Source organism: Danio rerio, chromosome 19 (genome assembly GCF_052040795.2).
Source record: "Danio rerio strain M-AB ecotype USA chromosome 19, GRCz13ab, whole genome shotgun sequence".
NCBI classification, from domain to species: domain Eukaryota; kingdom Metazoa; phylum Chordata; class Actinopteri; order Cypriniformes; family Danionidae; genus Danio; species Danio rerio.
This window is the reverse complement of record NC_141039.2, coordinates 2,318,070-2,334,099: the sequence shown is the minus strand read 5'-3', so window position 1 is coordinate 2,334,099 and position 16,030 is coordinate 2,318,070. Positions and strand designations below refer to the sequence as shown.

The following is a 16,030-nucleotide window of genomic DNA, read 5'->3' as shown; positions in this document are numbered from 1 at the left end:
GAAAAGTTAATTTGCACGCACACTCAATTTTTTATTTTAATTTTTTATTTTTGCATGTTCAGACTTCATATTTAAAACAAGCTTGACGCAATTCTGGCGATTTTGGGGAGAATTTTTTTTAAGTTTAGTCCCCTTTTGTAACAATAACTTAACTGATTTATGTTGAGACAGCATGAATAGCCGCAACACAAATCGCATTATCCATATTTCAACCTTATGTTGGTTAAAACAATTCATAATTACTTAGAGTTTAAGCAAAATATAAATTCCCGAATGTTCTATAAACGACTGTAAAGGTGTTTCCACTGCTTTGACAAACATTGGGAAATGGCGCTCTCTGGCGGAGAACATGAGACATCATGCATGTGCAGCTCCTTGTAGACGAATAATCCCATCAACAACAAAAATCAACCTGCGATATTTGAATAATTTTATGATTATGTTTTGAGGTCAGTAATGTAATTAGACTGAATTCATAAATTATTGATTGTATATATTATAATTAAAATGGTTTAACATATATTTTTAGATATTATCTGTTAACTGTTTTACATATATACACTAAAAAACATTGAGTTATTTATTTTACCCAATGGTTGGGTTAAATATTTGGTGCTTTGTTGGGTTATTTTTAACCTTTATTTGGTTATTTATTTAATAACTCAACCAGTTGGGTTAAATATTTGAGTTTCAACAGTGAACCGATGTAACTGACACAAAACAGCTGTATTAATATGTGTGCGTAATGTTGTTTTTTCTTTATAAAGTTCATTTAAGCTGTAACTCAATAATATATATATATATATATATATTTTTTTTTTTTTTAATTTTTTTTTTTTAATCAAATTACCTCTCCGTGTCTTTTTTTTTTTTATTCGTTTCACCAAGACCATCTTTTATAAGTGTTTGTTTGTGGTTAAAGTGTATTGCATTGTGGACACTGAGTAAAGCCTGCTGCAGCTGCTGGACAGCCTCTACAGCACACAGAGCTCTATATTCTGCTCCATCAACACAGGATTTTCTGCCTGCACAGTTTATATCTGTCTTCTTTGTTCTGTTTCTTCATTGTTTGTGATTCCTAATTATTTTAACAAAAGTTTCTGGAACTAAAATGTAAATAAAGCATTTTCAAAAAAATTTTTTAAAAGTATGTTATTTATTTACACAGCCATAATTATTAAACTAATAGTAGTACTAACAACAGTAATACCAGAATGGAAAACAATAACATTTAATCAAAATAACCCATTGCATTGAATTAAATTATGCAACCCAACGCACTGGGTTAAAATAACCCATAATTGGTAAGGTGCTATAATAACCTATGGATTATATGGTATTTTGACCCAACTATTTTAACACAGTATATATATATAAATATTTGTTTGGCGACGCAGTAGGTAGTGCTGCCGCCTCACAGCAAGAAGGTCACTGGTTCGAGCCTTGGCTGGGTGAGTTGGCCTGTTTATTATATTGATATATAGAATACTTAAAGGGAAAGTAAATAAGAATAAGGTTATGATGTTACCGGGTAATTTTAGGACACAACAGCCTTATATTTGCTGAGCCAGAGAGTGTCTCAGAATAGTTCACAACTCTCTAACATATGCCTTAAAGCAGCTTCTTATTGGAGAATTAATGTGGTATGTGGCACAGAGATGTAATTCATTGATTAGATGAAGCACTTTCTCGATATTATTGTCTGGTTTTGGAATTGCTGGATGTAAGAACAGTGTTCAAGTGGAATTTAAGGTTCTGTCAGGTAAACAGGATACAGCTGCGGACGGAAGTTATACAATAATTATGTATATAATTTATTAAATTATTTATAATTGTATTTTAATATCGCCTACCCCTACTCTCACAGTAATTAAAACATATTAATCATTGTTGTACAGTGTGTCACAAAAGTCAAATCATCTTATATTGACGTTGAGTGTCCACAGCTGTATCCCTCTATACTTTACTCTAGAATGGATACAGCTGCGTAGCTATACTCACATCAGTATCGCATAATTCTTGTGACACACTGTACAACAGTAATTAATATTTTATTGTACTGTAATGGGTATATGTTAAGGGTTTGGTAGGGGTAGACGTTAATTAAATTCAATTTAATTAATAATTTAATAAATAATATAATTCATTCTCGTTAAAATCGCTGTTTTACATTACTGTTAGGGTTGGGGGTATATGGGTAGACGTTAATAAAATACATTTATCATTTATATACTATTAATAATTCTTGTTAACTGCTGTATCCCTTCTAGCGACCCTTTTTCAGTAATGGTGAACACGATGACGAGGCGCGCATGTGTTGTCATGTGACGTCATCGCGCCAGAGGACAGGCGTTGTTCTCTCTCTCCGCACCGGGTCCGGTATTGCAGGTCCAGTTCAGGGGAAAAAACTCGAGTCCAGGCCGCGATGAGCCACTGAGAGCCGCGAAGAAAACACAAATAATCGGCCGAGCATCATGACGGCGCCGCGCTAGAGCCCCGCATCCTCAGCATCAGCAGCAGCAGCATCATCATCTCAGGTGCGCAGGATGGAGTTCAAAGAGCTGGTGGACGCCGCCGAGAAATGGTGCACCGGGAACCCGTTCGACCTGATTTTCGCCGAGGATGTGGACGAGAGGCGGCTGGACTTCTACGCCGAGCCCGGGATCTCGTTCTACGTGCTCTGCCCGGACAATCTCACCGGAGGAACCGACAATTTTGTAAGTATGACATAATCGAGGGAGATTTTCAGGAGGGGTGGGGAGGAAGGGGGTGCTGTGCGCGTGCACGAATGCTGTTGTCATCTAAAAAAGGCTCTTAATTACGGTTAAGTCTAGAAGGGATACAGCTGCGGATACTCACATATAGCATAATGTTTGAGACACTGTACAATAATAATGGATGTTTTTCATTAGTGTGAGGCTTTGGGTAGGGGTATATTAGTGAAATACAATTTAATAAATAATATGAATAATACACAGTCTAATTAGTGCTCAGCAAACAATTTAGTGTTTAATAGACGTCTATTAGACATCTGATATTAGTCTAAAACTAGACTAGTCGTCAAATAGACAGATTAGACAGACTTTATATGTGTAGTCATTCATTTCTGTTTATGTGACGAGTAGTTTGTCCCATTTTTAGATCTCTAGATTTTCATTGACAGTCCAAAATTAGCCTTGCTTTAGCCTAGACGACCATATTTAGACATCTATTAGACATCTTTTAAAAACAAAAAATGCTTGCTGGATGTTTTTCATCACTGTGAGGGTTGAGGTAGGGGTAGATGCTAATGAACTCCAATTTAATGGGTAATTTAATAAGTAATATGAATAATACTTTGTGTAATTACTGCCCAGCAAACAATTTTGTGCTTAATAGACATCTAATAGACATCTAAGAATAGCCTAAAATTAGTCGTCAAATAGACAGATAAGACAGACTTTATATGTGTAGTCATTCATTTTGTTTATGTGATGACGAGTTTTGGCCTATTCTTAGATGTCTAGATTTTCACTCACAGCCCAAATTTAGCCGTGTTTTAGCCACGACGACTATGTTTAGACGTCTATTAGACATCTATTAGACATCTTTTAAAAACAAAAAATGCTTGCTGGGTGCTTTTCATTACTGTGAGGGTTGAGTTAGGGGCAGATGTTAAAGAAATACAATTTAATGGGTAATTTAATCAATAAAATATACAATACTCTGTGTAATTAATGCCCAGCAAACAATTTAGTGTTTAATAGACATCTAAAAGACATCTAAATGTAGACAGCTTGGCTAAATAAAGGGTAAACTTGGGCTGTCAGTGAAAATCTAATATACGTCTAACAATAGCCCAAAGCTAGTCGTCAAATAGACAGATTAGACAGACTTTGTATGTGTAGTTATTCATTTCTGTTAATTTGATGTCTAGTTTTGGCCTATTCTTGGATGTCTATTAATTTTTACTGACACCCCAAATTTAGCCTTAATTGTTTTAGCCTAGACGACTATGTTTAGACGTCTATTAGACATCTATCAGACATCTTTTAAAAACAAAAAATGCTTGCTTTTTTCATTACTGTGAGGGTTGAGGTAGGGGTAGATGCTAATGAAATACAATTTAATAATTCATTTAAAAAATAATCTGAATAATACTCTGTGTAATTACTGCCCAGCAAACAATTGTCTGTTTAATAGACGTCTGATAGACATCTAAGAATAGCCTAAAACTAGTCGTCAAATAGACAGATAAGACAGACTTTATATGTGTAGTTATTCATTTCTGTTTATTTGATGACTAGTCTTTTGGGCTATTCTTAGACACCTATTAGATTTTCACTGACAGCCCAAATTTATCCTAGCTTTAGCCAAGACGATTATATTTAGACATCTATTAGACATCTTTTAAAAACAAAAAATGCTTGCTGGGTGTTTTCATTACTGTGAGGGTTGAGGTAAGGGTAGTTAAAATGAAATACAATGTAATGGGTAATGTAATAAATAATATGGATAATACTCTATGTAATTACTGTTTTTACATTACTTTGAGGGTTGGGATAAGAATAAACGACATTATTAAAACACAATTAATGGGTCATTTAATTAATAGCCTAATATAAATACTTCTCTTTAACTTCTGACTTTAGCTGTATCTCTTCTAGCAACAAAGTACCATGATTTCCAGACTCTGATATGATTATTAAAATGTTCAATGCTACAATGCTAATCATTGTTTTATGCTACATGTTGAATATGTTGTGCATGTTTTAAGCCTTTTATCTCAAAGCAGACAAAATGATGTCTATTTTATATAGCCTATTTGTTTTGGTAACACTTTACAGTAAGGTTAATGTTGCTTAATGTATATACTAACATGAGCAGTGGACAAGTCGTTCATTGTTAGCTCTTTTTACCTTTACCTTACTAAATTAGCATTAATGTTTAATAAATGCAGTTTTTTATTCTTAGTGCATGTTTGTAAATCCGTTATAGCATTAAAGGGGTCCTATTGTGCTGAAATCACATTCATAAAGGGTGTAAACTCAGTTGTGTGGCAGCAGTATGTGAATATAACCAGCTTATAATGGTAAACATGTATTAATTATAATTTTTTATAATCAAACTTGATTAAAACACTTTGATTGACATTCTCCCTTTGTATGATGTCATCAGACGGGGAAAGCCCCGCCTACTAGTGACCATCTCTCGCTCATTAGCATAAACAGCCCTGAGTAAGAACCATCCCTCCGCTATTAGTGTTTTAAATCTGCCATGATGGTGACACATTTATAGCTCCGCCCTCTTCTGAAAAGAGCTCAGTCTCATTTGAATTTAAAGCAACAGTCACCAAAACCCCACAATTTGGATTAAAGCCAATAAGGGGCCATTTTAAAGAGTTATAAAGCATTATCTGTGTGTTATGTGTTATGTGTGTTAGGGACATCTTATTTTACATATTTAAATGTTTTATGCTTCGATAGTAAAAACCTATGCATCTTTTACGCTGATATTCTGCGTTTACACCCCCGTACATCTGTTTTAAGGATTAATAATGAATTATAATAGCTCATTGTAGTTCCTCACATCATCATGAGCTGGCCGTATCCCTGAATCTGAGTCCCAGAGCTCAGTGAAATATCCCCGCATGCACCGGCAGGACGAGGATCTAATTACTCAGACTGATCAATACCAGGTCCTGCGGATCACACAGCCCAGAGAGAGCTGGAGAGAGAAATGACTTCATTAATGGCTCAAAATACAGCAGAGCCAAATATCTGAGACCACGCTGATTACATCTAAAAATAAAATGAGTTTTCAAGGAAACATTATAATGGTGAAGTCTTGTGCAGGTCAATAAGGAAGCCAGCATTTTAAATTAGGTCCTCACTCCATTCAGCTCTTTTGAAGATTTCTGCGGTTGGCATTAAAAGCAGTGTGGTGTACGGTAAAACTTAAGTTTTCTATTTTTGGACTTTCGATTTTGGCATCCTTCCGCACAACACAACATGTTTGGTATTGCAACCCGTCTTTTCAGCCTGATCTCATGAGGAAACGTAAATATTTTACGTTTGGTCAGTTTAATGGCTAATTTGTACGAATTCGTACGAGTTCAGTCGTACGAAAATGTACAATTTTTAAAAAGGGCCGTGGCACCCAGCCCCACCACTAACCCTAACCATCATTGGGTGATGAGCAAATCATATGAATTCATACAAATTAGCCACTAAATCGAAAAGTTACGAATTGCCGTGAGATTGCGTTGGTCTTTTTTGTGCAACCAGAATTCGCAGTTGAACCCGTGTGACGTCATGTGTGACGTAGGTTGGTAATTCGCCTATAAAACAGTTAGAAATGGAAAATTTGATTGCTATGATTAGAATACTATATGTAAACTTAACAATGTTGTATGACAGTTTTCTCCAACGCAATCTCAGGGCAATTCGTAACATTTTGATTTAGTGGATAATTCGTATGAATTCGTTCGATTTAATTCATACAATTTAGTACGATTTGTTCATCACCCAATTATGGTTGGGTTTAGGGGCGGGATTGGGTGCCAAGCCTCCTTTTTAAAATCGTACATTTTCGTGCGACTGAACTCGTACGAATTAGCCACTTAACTGACAAAACGTAATTTACTTACATTTTCTTGTGAGATCAGGCTAGTTTTCTCACATTGATATTAAAGTTTACAATTAAAGTCAACCTATTAAGCTCCTTTTAACAAGATCTAAAATAAGTCTCTAGATATCTGATATCTCTAGAGCGTGTGTGTGAAGTTTCAGCTCAAAATACCACACTAATAATGTCTGATAACTCTCTGAAACTGACTCTTGAGGCCTTTGATCCTAATTGTGGCGTTTTGGTGACTGTCGCTTTAAATTCAAATGAGATTATGCTCTTTTCAGAAGAGGGCGGAGCTACAAATGCACTATGTACTGTCATCAAGGCAATCGAGTTATTCGAAATTCAGTATTAAACCTATTATGCTTATGAATAGCGGCACGGTGGCTCAATGGTTATCACTGTGGCCTCACAGCAAGAGAGTCGCTGGTTCAAGTCCCGGCTGGGCCAGTTGTTATTTCTGTGTTTGCATGTTCTCCCTGTGCTGGCGTGGGTTTACTCCGGGTGCTCCGGTTTCCCCCACAGTCCAAACACATGCACTATAGGGGAATTGATGAACTAAATTGGCCGTAGTGTAAGAGTGTGTGTTAATGAGTGTGTATGGGTGTTTCCCAGTACTGGGTTGCGGCTGGAAGGGCATCCTCTACGTAAAACATATCCTGGAATAGTTGGTGGTTCATTCTGCTGTGGCGACCCCTGATAAATAAGGGACTAAGCTAAAGGAAAATGAATGAATGAAGTTTATTGTGTAACAGATCTGATTTTACTAAATGGGATTTGTGGTCTGTTTTAGTCCGTTTGATTGTATTTCCTCATTAAACATCTTTCCTCCAGCGCACTTTGGGAGGAGAAGATTATTTGGGCCATCTACTGAGAAACGGTCCCGGCTCTCGCTCGGATAAATATAACAGGACAAAGAGTTTTACTGTCCCAGATTCTCAGCTGGAAGCTTCACTTTGACTTCAGAGGATTCCTTTTAACCGTATATGTGTTCACTTCATCAATCCAGAAATAAAGATCCAGGAGTAGGGGTTAAAATATTTTTACACACGCATGTTTGCGGTCCAATTATAGTATCTGAGGGAGATTGTTGCTGATATATGACAGAAAAAAAAACTTAGTTGTATTTGTTCGTTTGCAAGTGCATGCAAACCAAGCGATAACATTAATATTTAATTTTAATAATCAGGGACAACACGGTGGCTCACAACCAGAAGGTCACTAGTTCGAGTCCCCATTGGGTCAGTTGGCATTTCTGTGTGGAGTTTGCATGTTCTCCCCGTGTTGGTGTGGGTTTCCTCCGGGTGCTCCGGTTTCCCCAAACACATGCGCTATAGAGGAAGTGATGAACTAAACTGGCCGTAGTGTATGTGTGTGTATGTGAGAGTGTATGGGTGTTTCCCAGTATTGGGTTGCAGCTAAAAGGGTTCATTGGCAGTTCATTCCACTGTGGCGACCCCTAAATAAATTATATTTCATTCATTCATTCGTTTTCCTTTGGCTTAGTCTCTGATTTATCAGAGGTTGCTACAGCGGAATGAACCACCAACTATTCCAGCATATATTTTACACAGCGGATGCCCTTCCAGCCGCAACCTGCAAACATGCCAACTCCACACAGAGACGCCAACTGACCCAGCTGGGACTCAAGCCAGCGACCTTCTTGCTGTGAGGCGACATTGTTAACCACTGAGCCACCGTGCCGCCCTGCATTATATTTCTTGAAATAACATCATAATTATAATGTGTGTGTGTTTCAGCATGTGTGGAGTGAGAGCGAGGACTGTCTGCCGTTCCTGCAGCTGGCGCAGGACTACATCTCCTCCTGCGGGAAGAAAACACTGCTGGAGGTGCTGGATAAAGTCTTCAGATCCTTCAGGCCTGTGAGTCTCACAGACACACACACACACACACACACACACACACACACATTGAGATACAATATTTCATTTACCAGGGAGTCCTGGTCAAGACAGGCAGCCTAAGGACAGAGTTAAACACACACAAAAATAAAATAAACCATAAGCAATTATTAAAATGTGCACTGTCTTTAAAATATTTTTAAATATACCGATAAATGGTTCAAATTTCATATGTAGCATATCTTGAACATCATTCCATACAAATGGAGCATACTTAGAGGATGCAGATCGGCCTAACTCTGTATAAAAGTATGGCATCTTAAGTAAGAGTCTATCTGCTGATCTTATCAGCTATTATAAGTTCTATTCTATTCTATTTTATTCTATTCTGTTCTATTCTGTTCTATTCTATTCTGTTCTATTCTGTTCTATTCTGTTCTATTCTGTTCTATTCTGTTCTATTCTATTCTGTTCTATTTTATTATTTTCTATTCTGTTCTATTCTATTCTATTTTATTCTATTCTATTCTGTTCTATTCTGTTCTATTTTATTCTATTCTATTCTGTTCTATTCTATTCTGTTCTATTCTGTTCTATTTTATTCTATTCTATTCTGTTCTATTCTATTCTGTTCTATTCTGTTCTATTTTATTCTATTCTATTCTGTTCTATTCTATTCTGTTCTATTCTGTTCTATTTTATTCTATTCTATTCTGTTCTATTCTGTTCTGTTCTATTCTATGCTGTTTAATTAAATTCCATTTTATTCTATTGTATTTCATTCTATTGGATTTCCAGTCTATTTTATTCTATTTTGTTCAATTCAATTCCATTCTATTGTATTTTATTTTATTCCATTCTGTTCCGTTCAATTCAGTTCCATTGTATTCTATAGTATTTCATTTTTTCCAGTCTATTCAATTCTATTTTATTCCATTCAATTCCATTCCCTTCCATACTATTGTATTGTATTGTATTCCATTCTATTTTATTCCATTCCGTTCAATTCAACTCCATTTTATGCTGTTTTATTTCATTCTATTACATTTCCAGTCTATTTTATTCTATTTCATTCAATTCAATTTCATTCTATTGTATTGTATTCTATTCCATTCCGTTCAATTCAATTCCATTGTATTCAATTGTATTCGATTCTTTTCCAGTCTATTCAATTTAATTCTATTTCATTCAATTCTATTCTATTGTATTCTATTGTATTGTATTTTATTGTATTTTATTTTATTCTGTTCCATTTAATTCAGTTCCATTTTATTATATCGTATTCCATTTGTTTCCAGTCTATTCAATTCTATTCCATTCCATTCCATACTATTGTATTGTAGTGTGTTCTATTTTATTCCATTCCGTTCAATTCGATTCTATTTTATTCTATTGTATTCCATTTTTCTGCTGTCTATTCAAATCCATTCCTTTCTATTCTTTTCTATTGCATTCTATTCTTCTCTATTCTACTCTGGTCCTTTCTATTCTATTCCATTCCATTCAATTTTATTACATTCTATTCCATTCAATACTAATCCATTTTCTTCTATTTAATTAAATTCCATTTTACTCTGTTTACTCTGTATTCAATTCTTTTCCATTCCTGTTCATTTTACTCTATTCTATTCCATTCCATCCAATTCCATTTTATTCTATTCTATTGACTTTATTCTTCACATATGAGCGCAGCCATTGTGATGTTTTTGGTCCAAGATTTTCACTCTCATTCACTTCCTAAGATTTTTAGATGTTAAAAGCAGCTTGTTAAGCTGCTTAATGTTGATACTGATACTTTTGCATTATATTATTCTAGTTTTATGTAAAGTCATGAACACGCTTATTTGTAGAGCGAGTAGTCTGACTGTTTTCTGCCATTTATTATTCCTATTGAGTCAACTGAATCAGAAGTTCTAAAACTTTCGAAAAAAAAAAGAGCATACTTCGCAGCTCATCGCATTGATTATGAAACAATAACATTTAAACTACAGATTTTTTCCCTGCAGCTCCTGGGTCTTCCAGATATCGACGATGACACGTTCGATCAATATCATGCAGATGTAGAGGAGGAACCAGAGCCAGACCACCAGCAGATGGGTGTGAGCCAGCAATAATGCCCAGCAGAGAGGCTCCGCGCTGGGCCTCAGTCTCTGCATCAAGCCCTGCTTCTCTAACCCCATAAACCTGCCTCTTCTTCCTTAACACACATACACACACACACATACACACACACACTGGATCCCTATTGTGTGTCTCTCATACACTTGCACCATTACACACACCCTTTAATATCTGGACGGCTTTTCCCGATTTCAACCCCACTGATTATTTATTTAGATTTATTATTATTTAATGTCACGGTTATCGCAAAATTAGTTCGAATCACTTGACTGGAAGTGACATCATAAGGTAAATCGGACACACTGATATAGTGTTGTCATCTGATTACGTTGCATGTTTATTTCATAGTGTGTGGCGTGTCATCATCATCCTGACAATGGCTGAAGTTATGTGCTATTATTGTCTAAACAGTCTGATCAAAATCTAAAAATAGCAGTCTGGTGTCAATCGGAATTATTCATTACAGTGTAATTTTGATGCATTGCAGTGTGGGAGACGCTCCTAAGCAAAAAATAATGCACATTTCAGTAAATGCTGAATGTTGTTTGGTCATTTCTGTTAGATATTACAATGTTAACAGTACACACACTGCAAACTAACATGCTAACTAGCACTTGTGGAGGTGAATAATTAAGATGACGTGGATTTTACGTAATATGCACCAACGAATCGTTCTTACATAATGTAGAAATTATTGTTAATTATTGTCCGTTGTGGATTTATTGCACCTGTTAGTGATCCTGGACCACTGAACCAGTCTGAAGTTGCACAGGTGTATTAAAAATGCTCAAAATACATTGTACAATATTAGAAACGATGGCTCAGTTAAACCGTTAAATTCTTTATAAGTTATTTTAACGGGCGGCACGGTGGCTCAGGGGTTAGCACTGTGGCCTCACATCAAGAATGTTGCTGGTTTGAGCCTCGGCTGGGTCAGTTGGCGTTTCAGTGTGGAGTTTGCATGTTCTCTCCATGCTGGCATGGGTTTCCTCCGGTTTCCCCCACTGTCCAAACACATGTGAGTGTGTATGGCATACCTGTCAACAATAGGATGTGACAGTAAGGGATATGCCCACCATAATTTTCTAATAATATCATACCAAAATATACTGATTTACTGCTATATTTTACAGTATATTTTACAAAAATTGTCAACAAACAAACCAAACATCAATGTAAAGCAGCAATGCCCAAACTAATATTCTAAATGGGCCAAAGTTGGCCCATTATAACCTTAAATTTAGCCCGCCATCCCATCTGAGAAGAGAGGAAGAATGATGGTTTAGAGCAGAGTTGTCAAACATTTCAGCTCAGGGGCCACATGGAAAATATTCCCAAATATTTCCCAAAATAAAATATTCCCAAGTGGGCCGAACCATTAAAATCATGATATATAGCTTAAAAACAACAACTTTAGATTGTTTATTTGTTTTAATACGACATTTAATGTTTAATATGACATAATCAACATAAAGCTGGAGCCTGAGGACAACACCATCTCACGGCAGTTCGTAACTTTAATTCTTATGAAGGTGTACGATCTTATTCATATAATTTAGCAGGATTTGCTCATCCCCTAATGACGGTTGATTTTAGGGGGTTTTATATCGTACATTTTCTTACGATTGACGTCATACGAATTAGCTACGAGTTTGACAAAACGTAAAATAGTTATGTTTCCTTGTGAGAACACCTCAGTGTGGTATGGCAGGGCATAGATGTGGTCTTTCTGTCCGAGAAGGCTGTCAGACCGATGATGATTCAGGCTTCTGGATTGGACGAAATTGACAGTTTGCAATTGCTATTGCGCATCCAGTGGACACAATTGGAACAGCAGTTTCTTTTATTTACGTATTTATTAATATTGCAGCTCATTTGTATACTTTACAGAATCATCTTGTGGGCTAAATTAAACCGGTTTGTGGGCCTGATCCATCCCGCGGGTCGTACGTTTGACACCCCTGATTTAGAGATCGTCATTTCAAATCTAAACCCTTTGTTCGTTGAAATTGTTCGCTGAAATTAAATGTGTCAATTAAATGGTGTAAATTAATCAGATTTAGTTTACACACTGTCACCCATCGGATAGAGAGCAAATGAAGTCCAAGGCAGATTCTGCCTGACTAGTGTGTTCATCTTTAAACTCCACTGTTATAAATGTGATTGTTTACGCTTTTATTGCAAGAAGTGATCCTTTAAAATGTTATACTGCGTTAGATAATATGATTTAAATCAGTGTTTCTCAACCACGTTTCTGGAGGACCACCAACACTGCATGTTTTGGACGTCTCCTATGTCTGTCACACACATTACAGCTCTTTCAGGCTCTGGTAATGAGCTGATGATCTGAATCGGGTGTGTTTGGTTAAGGAGACATGCAATGCTGGTGCTCCTTCATGTGTGTGGTTGAGAAACACTGATTTAAAGTAATGTTTTCTGATAAATTAGGACTTATGGCAGCTTTAATGGTATGTTTATAGCCTCTCAATGATATTTGGCCCTTAATACGATTAAATTTGAGCACCCCTGATGTAAATCCGATTTATTTCAGCATTCATGTGATGTTTAAATGACGTATAAATGAATCGAGTACAAATTAAGCGTCACTAATGACTGGTTTTGTGCTCCACGGTCACTTTTAACCCTGTGGGATTGTATCCGTTCTGAAATGTACTTTTAAAACACTTCCGAAATGTCCTGCTCGATGATAAATAACCAAAGCTGATCGCAAAGTAGTTGATTAAATTAGGCAGGATCGTCTGTTGTGTGTTTTTTGGGGGGGCTGAGATGGTTAAACGAAACCCCTCTGATTGAATCCTCTCTTTGCCTTTATTGTCTTCTGATTGTATTATTGTATTTATCAACAGTAGAGTCAACAAATAAGGTCAAACTGTTCATCTAATTGAAGTAAACACTCTAAAAATAAAGGTTTGATAGTGTTTGCATGCTCTCTCTGTGTTGGTGTGCTCTGGTTTCCCCCACAGTCCAAACACATGTGATATAGGTGAATTGATTACGTAAATTGGCCTTAGTTTATGAGTGTGTGTGTGTGTGTGTGTATGGGTGTTTCCCAGTACTGGGTTGTGGCTGGAAAGGCATTCACTGTGTAAAACATATGCTGGAATAGTTGGTGGTTCATTCCGCTGTGGCGACCCCTGATGTATAAGGGACTAAGCCGAATGAAAATGAATTGCACTGTATCTGACTGATAAACCACTGACTGAACCTTTATTTTGACGAGTGTTTACATCATGTGACTGCAGTGCTGTGGTCATGTGACCTGAGTTGACATCATTAAAGCATTGTTTATCTGAACAAACACTGACTGTGCCACTGGAAAGCTCAGCAGAGACAGTACAGTGTGTGTGTGTTTCTCCTGGACAGACTGTACTGTGTGTGTGTGTGGCCGCTAGAACTTCCACTGTCTTCTGCTTCCGTTGTGTCTTCCTGCACACGCCGCCAGTCTGAAGTGAAGCGTAGAGATGATGTTACACCAACACCATGTGGAAGTGTGTTACTGAGATCAAAGCTGCTGTTTTTCTGTCTTCATGTTATGTAACCCGTTAAAACTCCGTAAAAGATTGTGATTTTATTTTATTTGTTTTTATTTTCTTTTATTTTGCTTTATTTTAATTTATTTTAGTTTTATTTTATTTCATTTTATTTAAATTTATTTTTATGTTATTTTATGTTATTTCGTTTTATTTTATTTTATTTATTTTTATTTTTATTTTATTATTTTTCGTTTTATTTTGCTTTATTTTAATTTATTATATTATTTGTTTTAATTATTTCAATTATTTTTTTGTTTTATCCTACTTTATTTTTATTTATTTTATTTTAGTTTTATTTTGCTTTATTTTATTTGTATTTTATTTGTATTTATTTTTTTTATTTTGCTTAATTTTATTTTAATTATATTTTATTTTATTTGTATTTGTTTATTTTGCTTTATATTTCTATTTTTATTCTATGTTATTTAGCTTTTTTCATTTAATTATTTAATTGATTTTAAATGTATTTACATTTTTTAATAATCTTATTTTTTTAATGTTATTTTTATTTGACCATGTTACTTGATGTAGCTTAACCATTTAAAATGTATTTGTTTATATGTCTTTAAGCACTTATGTAACAGTTAAAGCTTTGTGCTGAATGCTTGAATTAAATTTTATTATTATTATTAATATTATTTATATTATTATTATTATTATTATTATTATTATTATTATTACTGTCTTTCGATTATTTATTTATTTATTGATTTATTTAATTATTTATTTATTGTATTCCACTTGTGTTTGATATTTTATTCACGTTTATAACTAATCATTTAATTTTTAAGACGATTGTTTAAAACGTGGTAATCAGAATTATTGTTATGATTTTAGATGAATATTGATCAGCCTGTTGTCTAGAGTCATTTAGAGTTAAATGAGTAAAACTTGTTTGGGTCAGCATGTACTGTAACCTCAAATTCAACAATTAAATTTTAACCTCATGAGTGTTTTCTGCATTTATCCTTCATTTCATAGCTATACTGTATATGAGAAAGACAGTGTAGTTATTTGTATAAATATTCAATTTTATATTTTTGTAGATTATTATGACCATTATTATTATTATTATTATTATTATTATTATTATTATTATTATTATTATTAATACTTACATCTAAAATGTTTATTGTACTATGAATCTTAGTTATTAATATTTTGTAATAATTTGTGCTTACATAACATTATAATTATTATTATTATTACTATTATTATTTCTATTATTATAAATATTTAAGATGTTAATAAATATTAATTTTGTTATTAAAATTTCAATAATATTTCCTAACATCGTAAAATGTTTATTGTACTTTAAATCTTATTTGATAATATTTTGTTAATATTTTCTTACTAATTTGTGTTTACCAAAAACGTTTATTTTTATATTTTTATTTTACAAATAACATTAGTATTATTATTTTTATTTATCATTTATAAATAAAATAAATGCATAAAACATTAATTTATAATAACATAATAATAAGCCTCTTTATTAATCATTGGTCACCACAGCGGAATGAACTGCCAACTTATCCAGCATATGTTTTACACAGCGGATGCCCTTCTAGGTGCAACCCATCACTGGGAAATATTCTCATTATTATTATTATTATTATTATTATTAGTAGTAGTAGTAGTAGTAGTAGTAGTAGTAGTAGCAGTAGTAGTAGTAATACTTACTAAAATCTTAAAATTTTTATTGTATTATGAATCTTTTTTTAATGTATTTTTGTAATATTTTCTCACTAATATGTTTACCTTAAATGTTTATTTTAATATTTTTATTTTATAAATAATATGAATAATAATAATAGTTATTATTATTAATATTATTATTAGTATTTTATTATTATACTATTATTATTATTATTATTATTATTA

At 34.2% G+C, this 16,030-nt stretch overlaps 2 protein-coding genes across 5 annotated transcripts in view; one reads left to right on the top strand and one right to left on the bottom strand.

Moving 5' to 3' along the window:
• dennd3a (DENN/MADD domain containing 3a) overlaps positions 1-16,030 on the bottom strand; it is a 400,395-nt gene that overhangs the window by 151,728 nt on the left and 232,637 nt on the right. The gene's annotated exons all lie outside the window — the stretch shown is intronic.
• On the top strand, positions 2,341-14,004 carry mturn (maturin, neural progenitor differentiation regulator homolog (Xenopus)). Of its 4 annotated transcripts, XR_015945239.1 has the most exons (5): positions 2,341-2,717; positions 8,370-8,492; positions 10,478-11,724; positions 11,777-12,827; positions 13,020-13,542. XR_015945239.1 is itself a non-coding variant. In NM_001144806.1 (3 exon segments), coding segments are annotated over 3 exon segments (402 nt in total). In that variant the 5' UTR covers positions 2,421-2,546; the 3' UTR covers positions 10,586-10,719.